Genomic DNA, 22,283 nt, shown 5'->3' on the forward strand with positions numbered 1-22,283 from the left:
AGGGCTTTAGAAGAATCTTCATATAAAATACGGAGCCATGTGGTCATAGTCAAATCCCCAATGGAGCAACACATTGATGATTTTCATTTCTTGGATTTTTAGGTTTACTTGGTCAAATGACTTTATCTGGAGGTAAATGTTCATTCAGAAATTGAAGGGCAAAGGGACCGCTCATTTCTCCGGTCAAAACCTTAATAACGGCCTTGAAGATACGTGAATAAAAGAGGCAACATGAGATGGCAACCAGAAAAAAACAACACAGCACCGTTGAACGATTGAGTTTTAACAAACTTCACAAAATTGTTGCGACTTCAAAGAAAAGAGTTGACCTTCCAAATAAATCAATGTCACATGTTTACTTTCCGAGTTGAAAAATGATAATAGCTTTTAGATTTTCAAAATAGGTCGTATTAATGCATACTTATATGCACTTCACTCCCAGACTAAAACTCAAATATCTCTTCATTCAAGATCAAAACTCAATATAAAACTTTAAACCATTTTGAAGAAAGATAAAGATGCACCGACTCGACTAAAAAATATTTAATATGTTTTTACACAACGATTGAGTTAAAAAATACTCACTTTTTACAAAATAATTATTTACATTTTTGCTTGGGGAGAACAATTTAAGCTTAATAACAATGTCTCAGAAATTTTTGGATTTTAGACCACGAAAGGCAGAAAGGTACCTACTTACAAGTCCAAAAATTGAGTAAAGAGCTGTTTAGAACATGACTTCAGATACATCCAAATTTTCTAGTATCAAAAAATGGCAAATAAAAATTCAAGAATGAACCCTGTACCATTGAATTGACAATTGGAATCTACATCTTTGATGGAGAATTTGAACTTAGAACATATTTCCCTTCTTAGGAATTTTGAGCAAGTTGATTTCTGTCTGCTTAACTTCATCCAGTTTGGCATTAATTCAAACCATTTCTCAATCATAACTTTAAAATGATTTAACTGCATACCACACTAAATTTTGGAAAAATCTTGAGGTCTATGAGGCCTAATTGGACGTATTTCTACCAAACGGAACTATATGCATTATGACATGAGCCCTGTTATGTATATATTCTCATTGGCCTCAGGGCTCATGTCTGAATGCACATAGTTCTGTTGGGCAGAAATACGTCCAATTCATCACACTACAACATATACACATACTACAACTACTCCTGAGAGTCACATTTTTTCCGCTGAGTAAAGCATAATAAAAATCCCTGATCTCCAGGATATTGGAAGTAACCAGACGTAAACTTTTTAGAGGCGAAATACTTCATTTCAAAAATAACTGAAGGTATCAAGCAATTTTTTCTGATCAGTCGGATGCTATTCATCCTGGATCATAATTCAAAGAGCAGGATGAAAGCAAAGTTATTCTGTTACAAATGTATATCTTCACTCGATGAATTGACTCCCTTGTAGGAAATGAAACTAAATACCAGTCATGACAAGTATTGTCCTTATGATATTTTTGTAAAGTTACAATAGAATCAAAAAAGAAGAGTATCAAAGGATTCATGTTTATTCTCTTTTGAGACTTTTAAATTAGTGGAGCCTTGACAAATCGCATCAAAACAAACATTATTTCAACCATAGCAAGCAGGCACAGTTGGGGAAAAATTAATGCTTCATACAATAATTGGACTGAATTTTGAAAAATGGAACTATAATTTCTGACTCACTCAAGATAGAACACAAGAGCTATAATTTTCTCAGTAGAGATAGGAGTCTTGATGTATGAGTTGGAAGTAGCACTCTCTTTGCGCAAAATGTAGTCCAGTTAAAATTGAGCCTATTTTTCTTTACCCCATCCTATATTCTAAAAGATAAAAATCATTATGGAGTTCTGTTGCTCAGTTACCAAACGCACTAAGACATTCATCTTAATGAATGCTATTATGATAAAGATAAAGTTCTGAGAGAGGTTTTACCCTTTGTCTTTCATCATAACTGAATATATGGCCAAAAAAAATCGGGCAGTCAACACATTGAGTATGAATCATGAAAATTACAGATGCTCACATGTTGTATAAAAGTGCAGGTATAAAAATTACAAAAAAAGGCTCTCTGAAAACGAAATGGATAAGAGATGTTGAAGAATCGAATATTCAGGAAGCATTTCTTACTTGGAGGCTTCTGCAAGTTCTCGTTCCACGATTTGCCTATACTGATCAAATCCACCTTCAATACTTTTAACAAAACCTCCGCCACACACCCATAGTTCTTTACACACCATCCTGATCAATCTTTCGTCGTGAGAAACTAAAATCACACCGCCCTGAAAGAAAAATCAAAAACACTTTGAGAATACTGAAGAGATAATTGTACATCATAATTACCAGATGATGCCAGTTGTCTTGTTTTCAAAAGGGAAATATCTGCATCAAACTTTGAACGGAGACAGAAAAATTCCCTTAACAACAACAACAACAACAACAACAACAACAACAACAACAACAACAACAACAACAGTATTAATTTGGCTAATCCAGGATTATCAATGTCAGAACACAATTCCATGATAAATCCAACGAATTTATTGTACAGGTTGGCAGGATGATTTGCTACAGATTCACTTAAAAATCTAATCTGCTGATGATAATATTAATTTTGCTAAAACTCATCTAACTCATCAACTGCTGCATCCTAGGAACTCATCTACTACTACTATAATCATTGTTAGAATTACTGAAATAGAATGATAAGAACTAGAAAAAGTACGAGGTGATTTTTAGCATTAGGAAAAAAAAGTTTCCCTATTCATTCATTTGAACAACTTTTCTCAGCGTTTGTCTTCATTGACACTTTATGAGTTGTTTTATTGTTTCTCTTAGATAGTGAATGTTAATAAGGTTGATACGAAAAATCGCACATCATCATGGGAGACTAAAATATAGACAGACAAGGGTAAAAATTCAATTACTTGCAATCATAAGACCCTTCCTCTTATTATTAATTTTCCCATTGCCATCACTATTGTTCAGTTCATTTTGCTTCAAAATACTTGAATCATATCATCGCTCCTTTGACGTAAGGGCGTATTTCGATTACCACATGAGCCCCGTTTTTTATATAATTTGATGCTTTCTAGGGCTCATGTGAAAATAGAGATACGCCCTTACGTCAGAGGGACGACGATATGAGCCATCCATTTTCAATTGCCGAGGGTAATTGCTGGGCAGGGATTCAAATAGGGTCAGGCCATTAAAGTAGATATAGACGTATTTAGCAGTATGTATTCAGGTACATTAAAGACAATAAGAACAAACTATTTTTGCTGGTTAAGGAGAACTTACCGTGTATTTACCAATGGCCTTGCCAAGAGCTTCAATTGTTTCTATGTCTAAATGATTTGTAGGTTCGTCAAGAACTAGGAAGTTGGGATTTCCCATGCACATTCTGGCAAAGGCAACTCTTGATTTTTGACCTCCTGATAAACTGCCCACACTCTGTAATGCGAGATCCCCAGATATGCCAAAACTACCTAGTTGACGCCTGTACTCTTCCACAGTTTTACCTATAATGAAACACAAAATAAAATAGGGTCATTGATACTTTTTTTCAATATTAATTATTTAGTTTACCAAAGATTTAATCATAAAAGGTAATTAAAGAAAAACAGACACTAAGTATTACGAAATTTTAGTAGGAATTAGGTATAGCTAGGGCTGTGCGAATATTTGAAAATCTCGAATATTTGAGTTCGAATCATTTTTCCGATTTTGATTCGAACTCGAACTTAGAAACCTTGAATAATCGAATTATTTGACCACATAGACAAAATATCAAAACTCAAAAAAGACCGAATATTCGTACATCCGGCCTCATTGATGACGTACTAGAAGGAACTCGATTTGGCACGCAGTTCAAACGACTTATTTTGAGGTTAAGTACACGAAGGCAAACGGTTCATTGCTTCATCCAGCGGCATGCTTCAACCACGGCACAAGCACTAGATGGGTCAATTCAAAATTAGCGGCACTCGAGTTCCACCTAATAAGTTATCAACATGGCGTACAAATGGGCGAATACACTAACCTCCGTAACCTATCCTTCTCCGCCCTGCACAGCATTCCGGTCTTAACAATATCGCTAGACTGTCTTTGCGAGATCAACATTGATGTGAAGTAAAACTGAAGAAAATTGATTTTCAGTAATCGACAGTAGGCAGCAGTTTTACAGTTCTGCGACAGTTCAATTAATTGCTCGTCCTTAATTAAAGGAAACAAGAAAACAACTCCAAAGCTTTAATTAAGGCAAATCGATTATTATTGATCTTTTTATCTATATTAGTAATTTCTTTGTTCAAAATTTGAATGTTGGATAGAAAAAAATTATTCTTTCGATTTTTGATTCCACCAACATGGAGGTTGGTTTTGGTCAAAAATAGGTGAAAACTAAAAATATTCGATTCGATTTGAATTCGAAACTTATACAAAATATTTGATTCAACATAAAAAAAACCATATTCGCACAGCCGTCATAAGATGTTATGTACTATTCTTCAGTCTTATATTTTATTTAGTTAGTTGAATTACCCATCATTGACAGCTGTATTTTATTACTCCAATAATGGGTGAGGCCTAACCAAGGAGAGTGGGCGTGCACAAAAACCTGCTTGAGAGCGGATACGCTTTAGCATTCTGCCTCCCTGTGATTGGTTAAAAAAATTGTAGCCTCGGTCCCTGATTGTCCTGGGTTCCTCATAGACAAAATAATAATTTGCATATCGACGATGAAACTACCAAACCACGTATCTCGGTTTGCGACGTCGCAGACTTCCTGTCATACTTTATTTTTTAAATGAAAAACTACTTAACGTCCAGTCTTGAAAATTCCTGTGATTTTTCCTCTTTGCGCGGAGAAAATTCTGTGAAAATTTCAAGGAATGATATTGATTTGGTCTACTTCAAAAAAATAAAATGCGAGCGTAGATTTTTAAACACCGCAAACGAGATACGTGGTTTGGTAGTTTCACCGTCGATATTCGGCTCTCAACGGTCCAATCTCTCCTGACAGGGGACCATTGAACCAATAATAGTCAGATACTGCAAAATCAGCATTTTCTCTCAAAATTCCTGCTAAGACTGAAATGGAACGAACAGGGTAGAGCATTTTGTCAATTTTGGTTGGTCTGTAGCAGGGGAGCGTACCTTTGTTCCACTTACCTTGGGACAAGGGTATTGAGTATTGAGGGCTACCAGACTGAGCATCACTAACCTGGATAACTTGACTGTAAAAGTTCAACAGAGGAGACATTCATTTCCAACTGATCTACATGGTGCTGACTGAAATAACCGAATTTGAGATTTCTGTGGACATGCCTTGAACCTGACGTTGGACTAAGTATGCCCATGATGATTTTCAGCAGTGTTGTTTTACCAGCTCCATTGTCACCCACCTGAAAAATTTACATTTACAGTTGAGTAATTTACATTGCAAACACAAAGAAATAGTTTGAATCTTAAACCTAGTGTACGATGAAACTTCCACTTTGCCCTGATCAGCGAAAAATCAAATTGCATTTGGAGATATACTTTAAAGTTTTTCCAATTGGTAGGCTACATATTCAAATTTCTTGCAGCCGCTTTCTACAACGATACCTGACTATTAACCCTTCCATTGCCACGCTATGAATTGCGTACTTAGATTTACACAACGCGCACTTGCCAAGAATACTAAGAGAAATTTTTTTTTTTTTTACATAACCTTGAAAAACGATTTTCTCTCAGTGAAAAAATTATCCCATCTCAAAAACGTTGTATCATAACAAAGACAGCAAATTTTGCGTTATGAAACAATTTTCAGGCAATGGTAAGGGCTTTTTAATTCTTTGAGCTCAAAACTTAGGAAAATGCACATACAATTGTACATTTCACTGTGAATTTGGAAATTTTTCCAAGAAATGAATTTAGAATTTTGCTGTGATGCAAAAACACCGCATCGTGAGAAACATGTTTGAAACTTTTTACACTTATCTAATTTTCTTCAAGGAAAAATTAAATACTAAATATTAAATAAAGGATAAAAATAAATAAATCAATCAAAAGAAGCTTACTATACATATCCTAGACTCTAGAGTTGCTCCTAAATTGACATCTTTAAAAATAGGTTTGGATGGATCGTAACAGAAAGTGACCTCATTTAATTGAAGAATTGGAGGAGAAAGTGCCTCTGTTTCAGGAAACCTCAGCACCACTTCAATTTCTTTTTCTATTGGTTTTAATTCAGGTCTAAATGAAAACAAGTAAAAATAAAAAGACATGTATTAAAAAGTACTACTCATCAAAACGAACAATGGATATGCCTTGGTTACAAATAAGTGTGTGAGTGTAACAAGATGTTAGAAGATGCTACATCAAGAATCTGGAGGGTAAAGAAGGCTAGGAAAATACACAAACTAAAATATGATTTTAAAAAGGCACGGAAAAACTCCTGTTGGACTGTGTTTTCTTTTTTGTTACTCATTCTTATTGTTTTACATATATCTATTGGCGATATTGTATTCACTTATTGTTACAGTTTCCTCTAACCCCATGTGTAATGGGCCAATTGCGACCTTTTGCTAGAGCAAAAATAAGAGTTGTTTCTTATAGATAATGTCTCAAAAATCACGATGAGCGCATCGGCAAACTCTGTAGTACACTCTTAACTTCACAATCTGTGTAAGAAATTTTCGATTTCTTAAGCTTCCAGCTTCAAAAAGGATACTATGGCACAGATGAACATTTCATTAAAGGAGTCATTCCATTCAATCCCTGCTCAACACAGCCGATGCTTCCGCACACAAGTTGAGGAGAACACAAGGTCAATCAAGGCGGATATCTATCAAAGCAAGAAAAATGTGAATGTTAAACACGCCGATTGTCATCTGTGGTTAGAATAATCGTCCTGTCACATTGTTTTGGCGGATTGGCGTCGGCTATGTTGAATATTGCGTGGTATCCTTGTGAGCAGGGGTTGAATGGAATGACTTCTCTAACGAAATGTTCACATGTGCCGTGGTATCCTTTTTGAAGCGGGAAGCTTAGAAAAACGAAAATTTCTTGCACGGATTGTGAAGTAAGGAGTGCATTTCAGACTTCGCCGATGTGCTCATCGTGACTTTTGAGAAGCTTTCTATGAGCAACAACTGTAATTTTTGCTCTGGCAAAAGTTTGCAACAGGCCCATTGTACATTTTACGTTGGTTCTCAGAGTTACTCTCAAGTTCCAGAGAAGTGAAGCTTCCAACTTATCTTTTCTTCTATTGTAATGTAGTCACCTTTACTTAATTTTTTTCTGACCTAATGATGGCTTGTATGAATAGGCTTGTATGTGATTAAAAAATATAGGTTAAAAATTTCTTAACTTCCCCTCACCTGCTTTGGGTTCCTACATGCATTTCAACAGGTCCAGTAAACCAAAGCTGGCGAAAGGAAGCTTGGAGTTATTTAATAATATAAAACTAGAGCTTCTCCTGTTTTGAAAACTTTTAACCTTATTTTCCAGTTACAATGTGGCTTGTTTGAAAAACAGGAACAAAGACAAAATTGGAAAGAGGACTTACAATTTTTCTAGCATTTTAATCTTACTCTGCACACTGGATGCTCGGTTTGCATTGTATCGGAACCTATCGATGAATTCTTGGACATGCGCTCGGTGCGTCTGTTGTGCTTCAATTTCTCGTTGTTGATTCTTCAGTTTCTCTGTTTTGGTTTTCTCAAAAGCTTCGTAATTACCTCGATATGACTCCAACCTCTACAAAAAGCAGACAAAATACTGGTACTTTCTTAATTCATAGTTAAAAAATAAATAAAAATATTATGTTTTATAGAAGTATATGGTGAATCCCTTGAGAGCGAGGAGGAAGAAAATGAAAATGCTGTTATTTTCCTACACAACCAAGCTCCCTAAAGTCTTGATGATGCTATGTGCTATTAACCAAGAATAGCACAGCATGACCGGATTTAATTTACTTGTAGATATATTTTAATTGTTCCCACTTTGGGGTAGAACTTATAAGTGGACAGTTTAAGCTTGCTTTTTGAAAGAATTTTAAAATGTTCAAAACTTTTATAAAGTAAAAAATACGAAAGAGGCAGAATACACAAGTGAACTCAGAATGGCATATGAGGGATAAGCACAGCTTGCTGAATTTTAAAGCAAGCTCCCTTATTTACATACTTATTACTTTTCATTACTCAGGACCTGAAGCCTCCCTTACAGCATTGACTCTCTATAATGAAATTGAAAAACTCGTCTATTCCAAAGAGGCAATTCTAAAAAAAAAAAAAAAAAAAAAAAAAAAAACATTTTTTGTTTCTTTTTTAGACATCAAAATACCTTTTTACACTTTCATGAGTTTTAAATCAAGATTCGTTTGGAGACGATTAGACAATTAACCCGCACAAGATAATTGATCAAATAAAATTTTAAAACTTACTTGCACGTAAAAATATTAAATTGCGAGCCGGCGAAACGCGTCCGCAATTTAATATTTTTACACGCAAGCGAGTTTTAAAATTTTATTTGAGTTTCAAATCACTTTATTTTAATGAATTATTACAGAAGTTAAAAGGTTCTTTTCAGTTGTACATTGCATACATTACGTTTTACATCAATGCGTATGAACTATTTATCGAACTTTAAAAAATATTGATGTTAACTTTCTTTCCCAAAGCTTTTTTAAAACTTAAATTGTACCTTTTCACAAAAAGGCGCCTGAAAGTCAATGCAGCTAGTGTTGATTTTTGCTGTTATGACACTTTTTGAACCACGGTTGAGAATTCTGAGCATGGCGACTTAACACTTTTGACTAAAACAGCATACGGGATGAGAGTAAATAATGGCTCCAGCTGCATGGACTCAGAGACTCTCACTAAGAGCCACAAAGCCAATGTAAACTCAAAATTCATGAAGTTAAAGCCCAAGACCCTTAATTATTTCCCAATTTCTGATCATGAATGAAGTTACCTGAGAGTGTAAGTGGAGAATATCTGTTGGTACGGTGTCAAGGAAGTTCCGGTCGTGAGAAACGACCAACAAGGTTGTGGGCCAATTCTGCAAATAGTTCTCCAACCAAATGATAGCTTTCATGTCCAACATGTTAGTAGGTTCATCAAGTAATAAAAGATCAGGCCTGGAGGAAAATTGAAATTTGATCAGCAAGGTTTGCAAGATATCACACAGGATTTATGCGTATTTCGAAAAATACCAAGGAATTTTAAAGGAATTTGAATTAGTAAATTCAAAGACTCAAGAAAATCATGAGTCCTTTCACAATTTTGAAGTACTTTTAAGGATTTATAAATACTTAGGAGCTTAAAGGAATGCCTTGAAAATTGAAATTTCCTTTCCCTGCATCTTTATCATAGGAGGCGGTAGCCATCTCCGGATAATGTTTGGAAACGACAACAATGAATTTCCAATTACCTACACAGCGGGAAGTAGATAAATGATGGCCCTTCTTGACACTTCTGAAGTATTTTTGGCAAAAGGAAAAATATTAATCTTCCGAAGGACTGCATATTTTCTAACGAGATGATGCAAAATTTAAGGGTTTTCAAATTACATGTAAGGGATGACTCCCTTCAAAAAATTCCAATATTGTTTAATAAACTAGACTTTATCAGTTTCACTGAAGGGGGAGAGTGTTCACCTCAGGCAGCTTGCATGGGAATATTAAGTTGAGGCCACACCAAGAGATCTTTAGTATTTTGGGTCTTTTAAGGTCTGACGGGGTTTTGATGTTGTCTCCGATTTTGCGAGAGGCTGAGCTGGGCTCACTATCAAACGTAATCTACTGATGAAGCCTAAGAGGATCCCAAACGTTATAGATCTCTCGGCGTGACCTCAACTTAATATTCCAATGCAAGCTGCCGGAGCTGATTAACCCCCCCCCCCCACCCCCTGTCTTGTACTGGGACTCATTGGAGCTCGAAGTTTTGACTCTAATGCAAAGAGCCTCGCCAAGTTTAGCCCCTTTTTTTTATACCCGAGTTGGTCAACCGGACAGTGCTCAAATGAAAGCCTATGGTAAGGCAAACTTCCATGCAAAGTTTCAACTTGAAGTGACCCCTGGTTTAGGCTGTACAGCGTTGCCAATTTTCCAGTTTCATGTGCTAAAATCAAGGATATTGGACTATTAGTCCGGTGCATAAGTAGACTAATACACCCAAGTTGGTCAACGGGACAAGGCTCAAACGAAAGCTTATGGTAAGGCAAACTTCCATGCAAAGTTTCAACTTGAAGTGAAACCTCGTTTAGGCTGTACAGCGTTGCCAATTTTTCATTTTTATGCGCTATACGCATGAAATACTGAATCATCATGGTTCAACAGACTGGTACACCCGAGTTGGTCAACGGGACAGGACTCAAACGAAAGCTTATGGTAAGGCAAACTTCCAGGAAAAGTTTCAACTTGAAGTGAAACCTTGTTTAGGCTGTACAGCGTTGCCAATTTTTCATTTTTATGCGCTATACTCAAGGAATACTGGATTCATCATGGTTGAAGAGACTAGTATACCCGAGTTGGTCAACGAGACAAAGCTCAAACGAAAGCTTATGGTAAGGCAAACTTCCAGGAAAAGTTTCAACTTGAAGTGAAACCTCGTTTAGGCTGTACAGCGTCGCCAATTTTCCATTTTTATGCGCTATACTCAAGGAATTCGGGACTAATAGTCCAGTGCATCATATTTAAACAGACTAGTGCATTGGTCTACGAGCTGAGTACTACCCTGAGATCGAATAGAAGCTCAACTAAAGGCTATCGTGAACTTTTCGAAGCAGTGATGCTAATTTATTATTAATTTTTTTAACATAAAATTAGAGTTTTTTCGAGATTTTTGGCGGAAAACGTACCCTCATGGGCTATAACTTTGATGAGTATGGGCTTAACATAACGACTCGATTGTAAATGAACGCTACAAATGGTGAAAATTGAATTCCGAACGCAATGTTGCCAAGTATATTTTAATTTCTTACAAAAATTAAAGATTTTGGCAACGTTACTCTAAACTTTCCATTTTTGCCTTGAACAGAAATCATGTACTATGCCATGGTGATATTCAGTCATCAAAATGACATGAATGCCTTGGAAATTACGTTATCGATGCATTCACGTGAGAAAATCTTTAATTTTTGTAAGAAATTAAAATATACTTGGCAACATTGCGTTCGGAATTTAATTTTCTCGGTCTGTAGCGTTCATTTACTATCGAGTCTTAATGTTCAGCCCATACTCATCAAAGTTATAGCCCATGAGGGTACGTTTTCCGCCAAAAATCTCGAATAAACTCTAATTTTATGTTAAAAAAATTAATAATAAATTAGCAACACTGCTTCGAAAAGTTCACGATGGCCTTTAGTTGAGCTTCTATTCAATCTCAGGGTAGTACTCAGCTCGTAGACCAATGCACTAGTCTGTTTAATTATGATGCACTGGACTATTAGTCCCGAATTCCTTGAGTATAGCGCATAAAAATGGAAAATTGGCGACGCTGTACAGCCTAAACGAGGTTTCACTTCAAGTTGAAACTTTTCCTGGAAGTTTGCCTTACCATAAGCTTTCGTTTGAGCTTTGTCTCGTTGACCAACTCGGGTATACTAGTCTCTTCAACCATGATGAATCCAGTATTCCTTGAGTATAGCGCATAAAAATGAAAAATTGGCAACGCTGTAGAGCCTAAACGAGGTTTCACTTCAAGTTGAAACTTTGCATGGAAGTTTGCCTTACCATAAGCTTTCGTTTGAGCCTTGTCCCGTTGACCAACTTGGGTGTACTAGTCTACTTATGCACCGGACTAATAGTCCAATATCCTTGATTTTTGCACATGAAACTGGAAAATTGGCAACGCTGTACAGCCTAAACCAGGGGTCACTACAAGTTGAAACTTTGCATGGAAGTTTGCCTTACCATAGGCTTTCATTTGAGCACTGTCCGGTTGACCAACTCGGGTATAAAAAAAGGGGCTAAAAAACACCACTTTTTGGCGAGGCTCTTTTCGGCCTTGTTTTCCCATCAAAATAGTGTGGACCCAGCACTATTTTGCCACCTTGTATAAGTAAATAAGCCTTAAATAAGACAAAAATTTCAATTAAAGTAAAACATGTTGAGCTCTAATGAGTACCAGTACAAGACCGAGAGGGAGATTGCATTTATAGATAAATATGTGTTTTGTTAATTATGATGTAGCAATTGAAAAACAATTAGTCAGCTGAAAAAAGGGAAAAAAGGAAAAAAGGTTCAGATTAGTTGATGCTATGAAATTAATACCTTGAAAAGAGGGCTCTGGCCAATGCCAGCCTCATTCTCCATCCACCGGAAAATTCTTTAGTTGCTCTCCTCTGCATCTCGGGATTGAATCCAAGACCAGCAAGAATAACACTAGCTTTGGCAGGCGCTTTGTCGGCTTCGATTGTTTGCAACTGCGCATAAATTTCACTCAGTTCATCACTGATGTTTGCATCTGTGCTCCTAGATGAATCAATTTCATTAATGAAGAATTAGCCATACATGAGTAAAAATTGAGGAAAAAGAAACTGAATATCAAGAAAATGTATCAAGTCTCTGTCACTTGCAGTGGAAACTGCTCATAACAACACACGTTTATAACAGAATCCTGCCTATGTCGTAATTTTCGCGCGGCCCCGTTTTTTCGCCCATAAGAACAATGTAAAATAATCCTGCATACATCAGAAACGCTTATATCGGAAACCCGTTTATAACAGAGAGAATTTTGGTCCCAAATAGGGAAAATTCCGATACAAACGAGATTTTCTATGAATATGAATATTAAATGATCTTCGAGTATATATGTATCGCACCTACCCAAAGGATAAATAACACGAGTTAATCATGAACTTCAATCTTATCAGATAAGCAGAAGGTCAAAGGTTATGTTAATGAGCCAGCGATGCACGATTAATTGGCCGGCGCACCAATCATCCGTTGACATGTGATGACATAGCAGGTGCATTGTTCTTTGATTGGCTATTGTTTTAACGTCTTGCGTGAAATCACAGATGCTGGCGCCGCTTCCTAGGCACGAGAAGTAACAATACCGATGACGCCTGAGAGATTTTAACCGCTCATCGTTGCCGTATTCACCCAAAATTTATTAACAATATTTTACATCAGTTTTTAAAAAAAATGACAGCTTGTTGCATGGACTAGTTTTACCGTTTTGTATTTGATGAGAACGAATTTATATCTTCCGCTTATCATAAAATTAAGTACTGCTTGCGATAAAATTCAAATCGATCCCAAGAAATCAGGTATTTAGCTGTCACGATGCGGCATTAGGCAGCAAGAATACAGACCAGATGGACCCAATTATCGCAGAGTGAGTTTTTGCTGGATTCCAAATTTTTTTGACAGCCTCCAAAACCTTGTTGAAAATAGCTTCTACTGAAGTTTTGTTTTAGGCACTCATTCAATAGAACAGTTTTACAGATGATGGATGTTGAAATTCTGGTGGTGGTGGTTGGCCAAACACGACCGAAACAAAACTGAGAAAAATTCAATGAAAAAAACGTACCCACTATTACTCAAAGCTGTGAGTTCTTTTTCCCTCTGTAATAAACTTTGCCGCACTGTATCGCACTCGAGAACACTTTCCAAGGCAGGAGTGTCATCACCGGTGACTTCTTGTTCCACGTGCAGAATAGATATGTGTGATGCTATCTTCAGCTGACCGCTAAAAATAAAAATACACAAGACATTATCTCAGCAGACAAAATCTGGAAAGATTCTAAGTATTAATGATGAACTTTCTTTAAAGTAGGATGTGAACCAAAGTCTAAAACTACACCATTTGTGCCCACTTAATAGGAGGAGCATGGATTCTTTCATAAAATATGGGTGAAATTCAAGGAAAATATTAAAGGTGATTCAAAATTACATTACGCTAAAGGAAAATGAAAGGGCTCTGGTAAGTATAACAGTGTCTGGCTACAACAGGCAAGATGTTGAGAGTCTGCACTTAAGTCTTGGACAAGAATCGGAGGGAGGCACAGATTTTTCTGATAATTTTTTGAAAGTTTTGATAAAAATGTCGACTAGAACTGCTAACTACAAAAGTAAAAAGGAAAAGAAGGTCTGACAAAGAATGACGTAATTTTTCAAGGAGGGAGTGCAGACTTTCCCTAATGGATATATGACGAGCGGAGGGACTGATTCTATCATTATAAGTTGATTGAGTAATACCTTGATATCATCCTCAGCAAAGTAGTTTTACCGAGACCATTTCGTCCAACTAAACCGTATCGTCTGCCAAACGCCAACACTAAATCAGCAGCTTGTAGTAAAACCCTGAGGAAACAAATAAATAGATATAAAAATTAAAATTCACCCGATGGATTCAAAGAGAGTGGCTGGAGAGGAGTAAAAACATTTTTAGTAGTACAGACAGGAATTAAGAGGTTGCAAAAAAAAAACAGAATAAGAAATCTAAGAAATACACTGGAGCCAAGCTGATGATGTCTCTAAAAATGTGAGACATAAAACTCATGAAAGGCAACTCTGTAAAGTTCAATACACGTTTCAACAAGTAGTAGCACTGTAACCACAAATAGAGATGGTATATGCTCGGATCTCATTTCTACAACTTCACCTTTCCTGTTTAGAAGTGAGTACTTGCATCTAGATGTATCCGCATTTCTAGCTGCCTGACTATCAATATTGTCAGCTTTCCCTCGTTTTGTGTTGGAAGATGTCTACAGCGACTGCAGATGGTGCAAAGTGCACTCTACTGTCATGCCTTGCATCATGTTCATGACAGCGCTTTGGTGCCATTTAGGAATTTGCGGGATGCTAAGTTGGGCTCATTGACCAGTGTGAACTACTGATAATGTCTGAAAAGACCCACGCTCAAATTAACTTAGTATTTCAGTGCACCTGCATGAGTGAACATTCTCTTGCACTGATACTCATTCTCATTAGAGTTCATTTTTTGGCTCTAAGCTAATTTTAACCTTGATTTGTGATTTCCTTGCAGAATAGTGTGCACCCAGCATCATTTTACCATCCTCTTACTTGCAGGATTCCAGCCACATTTTGTGTTTTTTCTTCACGTATAAATTATATTTATTGATGGTAGGTAGAGGTATTGGAAATTCTTGACTCCACACCATAACAATTGACGGTCCTAGCTGCTAAAGATGTCTCAATTTAACCAGGTTGAGCAGAAATTAAGCAATCCACATCAGCTATTGCAAAATTTAATCGAGCAATTTAACTGCTAATAATTACATGAAAACAGTTGTGCGGATTTTTGTGCAAATAGTTATGTTCTGTATAGTATGAAGCAAATCCTTAAAATTTTCAAAGGAAAGGAATCGGCACAAACATTCTCTTTCAAAAAATTAAATTGCCCAGTTTTTGGCAATAGCTGATGTGACTTGATTCCTTTTTGCTAAGCGCAGTCCAATTAACCTCTTTAAACCATGTGGTTGCAGGAGAACAAGATAACAGCCTAATGGTGTCATCTGTTTTATTTCACTAAAAAATAAATGAAAATAAAAAGAAAATATTAAAAATAAAAATGATGTTGAGAGCGAGTAAGAAATAAAAGGTAGGTGAAAGAAACTTTGCTACCTTTGAATGGAACTTAATCTGTACTCCCTAGATTACTTCCAAATTTTTTACATCCATCGAAGTTCCATTGTCAGTTTCCTTAAGTAATCTTACGATTGAAATATATAATACCTATCACCAAAAGCCACATCAAAGTTTTCAATTCGAATATCAGCTGCTCTATTGGTGCCTCTTGCTTCCATTCGTGCTTCCTTTTTGTTTGTCACCTGAGACGCTGTTGCTGAATTTGTTCTGACTGGAATGATAGTCGGTTTCACCTGATCCCGTTTGCCTTGTTTCTGTTGTAACTTAGCCTCAGCTTTTTCTAATTTTTTGGCGTCTACTTTCTGGAAGTTAAAGAGGAGACATGATTGAAATTTGAGGTAGGTGAAGCAAGTAGACTGAAAAATCTACTGCCATTCAACTGCTTGAAGTAGAGGATGAATTTTTTTCTTTGAGGACACAATTATGTCAATGGATGAGAATAGAGCTGCAGCACCAATTTTCTCTTTTAATTCATTTTTGGAAAGAGCATAAGAAATAAGAATGCCTGCATTTTTCTGTTTTTAATTCTATCAAAATTTAGATGCGAAACATCTTTTCAAAGTTGCAAAAACTCCAATCCCATTTCAAACAGGAAAATATCACACCAAAAAACTTGTTTCATCACAAGAAGAATTTGGCCGCCATGTATCATTTCACCCGCATGTGTTTAATTATTTTGGGTCACAATTGTGACAAGAGGTTATATGTCTTAACCATGCTCGCAATATTATGACTGTTGGGAGTAAATCTTGCGTCTTTCTTGAAATGAGATCGTTTGTTAGTGATTTTGATTGTGCGGCGGCCATGTTGCATTACATTCAAGGTGGTTGAAAACATGAGTTGTCATCCCATTTGACATAGGCTTCAATTAGAGACGTTCTTTTATGAACTTCAACTTTAAACTTTGTTTCCTCAGCCAAGAAAGTTGTTTTAAGCTTTTTAAAACTCAGAAACGGATTTCTTGCTAAAATTTTTCCTATGTGCACCTATGTCAAAGGTAATTCCTGGATCTTGCACAAATCCATTTGTTTGATGTCATTCAAGAGATATAAATCAACTCAAAATTTAAGAGAACCATCCTGTAACAATCAAATAAGTTTTTTAAAAACCTCTAGCCTACAAAAAAGAAGAAGAAAAACCCAAGGTTTTACACCCTACCTCATGGATGGATAAAATTTTACAGAAAATAATGAAAACTGGTTTCTTGCAACAGGAATTATATAAATAGGTTGGATTTTTTGATTTTCAGTTTACATAAGCATTCTATCGGGCTTTGAATGTATAATTTTCAATCAGTTATCAAACTACTATATTTAACTAGACTTTACTTGTATTAAAATTTCTGATGGCTAATATATGTTCCAGAGAGGAAACTATGGGTCAATTTTTTTTAAATTCTTCAATTAGAGCATCGCATAATCATAGAAACAATTTAAAAAACGTTTCATTGAAGCACATACATTTGCTTCAATCACAATGGATAAAAAAATTCAAAAGAGGAAATTCTGATACAAGTAAGTAAGACCAATAAATTGGCTTAAGGTAGATTTGATAGCTGTTTCAGCATTATACTGATCAGCCTGAACAAAAGTCTCCATTCTTCAGCATTAGTGCTTTTTTTCCAGTCACCAAGGTCAACCATTAGTTTCTTATTTGGTATTACTTGATGTTAATTATGACAGCAATGATAACTGACCAGAACATCATCCCTTTGCATGACCCATATACTTTTGATATCGTCCATGTTCGTTTCGAGATTGGCAGCCATAGTTCCCAGATGAACAGGAGCATTGAGCACTTTGTTGGTGCCATTTTTTAAAGACATTTCTGGTTTTAAGATATTCAACAGCTTATCACAAATGTCTCTGGAAGATAAAAGCATACAAAGAAATTAGCCAAAATAATACATTTTGCAACACATAAATTTATTATTTATTTATTTATCTAGTCATCTACAGGTGATTACAAAAACTTAAAAAAAAATTACACTGGTACACTGGCCGAAAGCTTAGCCAGAATTTCATCTGAACATTGCAAAAATTACGCGATTTTCCCGGTTGATACTTTAAATCCAAAGAAATTACGCGCTGTTCATTACGGTAAATTCGGCAGTAAATGCGCGATTTTTCCAGCGATTTATCAAAAGAATCATAGAAATCCGCGATAATGACCGCAATATCGCAGAAAAAACGCGATTTTTCCAGCGGTTTTGTGAAATCGTTAAAAATCATGCGTCATTCCCATCAATATCGCGGTCTATAAGCACATTTTCCGGCGGTTGAATACGAGAACAGAAAGGACCACGCAATTTTCACCTGAATATCGCGGGAAATACGCGACTTTTACGTCGACGCGAACATACTATTCATGTAAAGGCGGCGCCAGAAATTTGAGATAGGCGAAAACCTAAGATTCTCCTTCAATTTCGCGTGATACCACATACCGACTCCGGAGTTCGAATAGTTGCTCGCTTGATTCCCAGCTGTTAAAAAGTGAGGGATTACGCGAATTTCATCTGAATATCGCGAAAATTGCGCGAATTTCCCGGCTGATTCGAAATCCAAGGAAATTAAGCGGCTTTCATCTCGGTGGCGCAGTAAGTGCACGATTCCGGGATAATGACCGTAATAATATCGCGGCAAAAACGCGATTTTTGCAGCGGTTTTGTAAACTCATTAAAAGTTATGCATCATTTACCTCAATATCGTGGTCCATACGCAAATTTTCTAGCGAATGAATAAGAACATACAAGATCACAAAATTTTCACCTGAATAAGCTAATTGTAAGCTATGCTCGTGGCAAATGTAAGCGTATTAAAAAGATGAAAATTGGACTAGTTTTTACGAAAGAATAAAATAGTTTTTACAAGAACAAGAAAAACAAAAAGAAAATAGCTGGTTTTTTTTAACATACCTTTTAATACATACATTCTAAGGCTTGCAAAAACCCTTCCATTGCTGTTTCAGAGAGAAAAATTTCAGTACCTACTTATACTTTTAGATTATCTATTTCAGAAATACTTGAAAATATTACAACATACCGACAGAAGGAGAGAGATTTTTTACTTTTAACTTTTTACTTTAAACATTTACATTTTAGAGTTAAAATTTTCACTGTTTAGCTAATTATACTCAGGGCCGGATTTACCTACTTGCCGCATGTATTTTGCCGCCCCCATTTTATTCGTTTTGAAACAACAATAAAAACCATTAAGTGAACGTGCCGGAGGAGGAGGGGCGGTGCATAAGACGTGTTAACTCGTGTTTGACACATTTTTTGTGAAAGCCCGGTCAAAACTAGCAAAATTTCACGGAACTTCTCGTGAAAGTTAAGTTCCGTAAACCTATCTCTGCGAGGACAAGGCTTTTCATACATGAGAAATGAACGCAAAAATTATGAAAGGATAAACATGAATGAGTTTAAATAATTTTAATTTCTGCCACCGCGCAGACCGCGCTGCGTTTGGCGCAATGCGTGAAGTGTCCCTACAGTCATGTAGGCATGCGTTTCACGCCGACCGCTGCTGACCGCACTGTTTTTGACGCAATACGTGAAGTATTCATGTAGTCTTGTAGGCGCTATGCGTTTTACGCCAACCGCTGCTGACAGCACTACGTTTCACGCTAACCGCTGCTGACAGCACTACGTTTCACGCAATGCGTGAAGTATTCATGGAGTCTTGTAGGCGCTAATAAGTGTTTCATGCTGACCGGCGCGCTGAGGGCTTCTCCTTTCCATCTCAAGTCCTCGTCATCATTGCTTTCTGCGCCGCGTCGCTCCAGGCCAAATTGCGTTTTTGGTTTCTCTCTCAATTAGACTAATGAAAGGTGCTGTCTCTTGTATCACCGAAAGACGAAAAAATTAGAAATTATTATACTTTAACGCCCAGGAAATGAGAGATTTTGTTGCCTTTCCTCGTTTGAAATTTTTTTTCTACATCCGATTTTTTTTTTTTTTTTTTTTTTGATACCTACATTTGAAAAAATTTCAAAATTTGCCGCCATGGGCCACAGTCCATGTAGCTACCCACTAAATTCGGCCCTAATTATACTCAGTAATTACTCTAAAGAGTACACTTTGTTTTGACAGACCAAGCCTCAGACTCGGAACCGCAGCCAACCTCTCTGAACTTTCCCTCGGACTTTAAGTCTCCTTGGTTTGAAAATTCATAGGAGGAGTGAAAGAGGGAATTAATCGTTCAAGAGCTTTTCTATAAAATTCTTCAAAAGAGAATTATAGGACAGTTAATGGAAAGGAAATATGAGAGTAAAACACCAATTACAAATCATCAAAATTATTGAACAGTTAAATATGCACCGGACAATAAGAGTCACTTAAAGAAATATAAGGAAACTGAAATGATTAAAACATTTAAATAAAGTTTCTCAAAAGATGCAAAAAGTTCTTTGGCATACATAAAAAAGTTTGTACATCAGAAGTCCTGCAGACCTGCATTCTGTCCACACAAAAAAAGCATTAAAAACAGGCTGGACTCGTTGCAGTCCCAATTAATTTAAAAACAACTATTTTTCACCTATTCTGGGAGTCAAAAGAGAGCCACTTACTTTATATCTTGTTCTGATTTCTCTACGGCAATTTCATGGAGAACTGCACCAATTGCATCATATAGTTCCTCTCCATCATCAATATCATCTGAGTTACTCAGTATGCCTGCTCAACAAAAACAGAGTTTAATTTTAGAAGAATAGGCCCTTATTAAATATGTAAAGCTACCGTACTAAGATTTTATCAACATTTTACAAAAAAACTGTCAAAGCGATTTCCTTCAAACTTGGCAAGAACGAAGCTAAGAACCACCCAAAAATGTCTAAAAAATCAAATTTAGAAAAAAATGCCGTTGAAGCCCAAAAAGGAGAAGAGTTGTTTCTCCCTATAGTAATGCATTGGGGATGCGAGGTTGTTTATGCACACCATGCTGAAAAGGTTCGATCGTGTTGTGTGACGTCCTGGCATTAATCAAGAAATTTCAGGTATTAGGAGTATTTCTGGACGGATTTTAGTGAAAATTGGTGTCAAAGGGTACTTTTTGACGAGAAACTCGAATTTTTTGTCAGATTATCAAAATTCCAAAATCCAGGATGGCCGCCGTGGCAAGCCAAAAGTGGCAAAGATGCTGTCTTCTGATTATCATTATTTTGAAAATTAATTGCCAAGAGGGGCGGCTCACTCGTTGAACTTGCCAAATAAAATTACCACATGAGCTGTTTCCCTGTAAAAGTGGCTGTATTGTTCTGAAAAAGTTGGATCATGATTTAAGTCTGAGCAGATACGTCAGTTCACTAATTTGAAAAGCCTAGAAAATAATTATTGGTAGATTTAAGTGCAAAAAAATCCTACTTGGGGTTGGGGGAGCGTTGTACCTCATATGACCACTAGTACTAGTTCTTCAGGAGTGACTGCATAAGTTTGCGGCAACATGAGCCTCAAAACCACACTAACCCAAAATGCAATTCCGCGGTGAAACTGCCAGACCATTTAGCTCACATGCGATGTTTGAAAGACTCAACTCCCATTAAATTCTCTTGAAGGAAAACAAATCAATATCATTTATTGACGTTTCCACAGAGTTTTTTTTACGTACACTGAGAAGAAAAATCACGGAAGTTTTCAAAATTGACATGGAATAGTTCTCCATTTGAAAGATAAAGTATGACAAGAAGTCTGCGGTGTTTTTTAACTGAGCTATGTGGTCTGGTTGTTCCATTGTTGAGTTTTACCATCAGACTTCGCATTCTCTTCTTGAGCATCTATTTCATGAAGATAGGAAATGGAACATATCTGACAAGGTTTTGCATCTCACTACTCATCAGCATTTAAAAGAGAAGCATATAGGTTCTATCTTGCTCATGGTCAGCTCAACCATGCCATACTCTCGGCAATCCTTGATTTGCTTCTATTAAATTTGACCATTATGAACCTTACTTCCACAGGTCTTACTTTCTTCAAATTTCAAAAGACTTTGACATCCGTAAAGTGACCCTCAAATTGGAAAGACAACTACCATAAATCTAATATATTAGTCAACTAAATTGCCATCAATTCTAAGAACTTGCGACTCGCAGTCTGTAGATGCGTGGGAGCCCAGAATCAGGATTGGTGATTTCCTCTGGCAGTGCTTAAAACAGCATCTTAAAGCAGATGCTCATACTTCTGGTATAATATGTCACAAATGATTCAATCTTACCGTCAATGTACTGGAAGACATCATCATCAATGCGTGGAAATTCAGATTTTATGATTTCTGCACAGTTTGCCATGCTGCTGAGCGATCGAACACTGAACTGGATAAATAAATGGACACAGAAAAAAACTACTGAGGACGAAATGAATTTCCTAGATAATCACAGAGTATTAATATAAATTAGAGTGAGGAGATAAGAATAATTATTTAAAAAAATATTAGTAGCGCACGGAGTGTGTTTGTGTGAGAGTTATGGGAGCTAACCTCAAAATCTAGATATTAAAAGAAAACAATTCTATTCACTGTTGCCTTGTTTCCACGTAAAATATGAATTTTGCAAATTAAAGAATTGAAGAAGTGAAGTAATAAACGTCGTATTTCGAAATAAATCCTTTTACTTGCAATTTAAACTCTTTTCTTTAATCAAACCAACATATGCAAGTTTTTTCTCCCTCAAAATAATTTAGT

At 36.4% G+C, this 22,283-nt stretch overlaps 1 protein-coding gene across 1 annotated transcript; it reads right to left on the bottom strand.

Annotated features, from left to right (window-relative positions):
- Positions 1 to 528: 528 nt before the first annotated feature.
- On the bottom strand, positions 529 to 22,098 carry LOC109040161 (ATP-binding cassette sub-family F member 3). Its single transcript, XM_019055975.2, has 13 exons — positions 21,819 to 22,098; positions 20,179 to 20,284; positions 17,309 to 17,477; positions 15,700 to 15,914; positions 14,200 to 14,304; positions 13,532 to 13,690; positions 12,268 to 12,468; positions 8,967 to 9,132; positions 7,561 to 7,751; positions 6,071 to 6,245; positions 5,233 to 5,413; positions 3,309 to 3,529; positions 529 to 2,290 (listed from the first exon to the last, which is right to left on the bottom strand). The coding sequence occupies exons 1-13, from the start codon at positions 21,889 to 21,891 to the stop codon at positions 2,135 to 2,137; spliced, it is 2,118 nt and encodes a 705-aa protein (XP_018911520.1). The 5' UTR covers positions 21,892 to 22,098; the 3' UTR covers positions 529 to 2,134.
- Between the last annotated feature and the right edge of the window lie 185 nt (positions 22,099 to 22,283).

This window comes from Bemisia tabaci, chromosome 2 (genome assembly GCF_918797505.1).
Source record: "Bemisia tabaci chromosome 2, PGI_BMITA_v3".
In the NCBI taxonomy this organism is placed as follows: Eukaryota; Metazoa; Arthropoda; class Insecta; order Hemiptera; family Aleyrodidae; genus Bemisia; species Bemisia tabaci.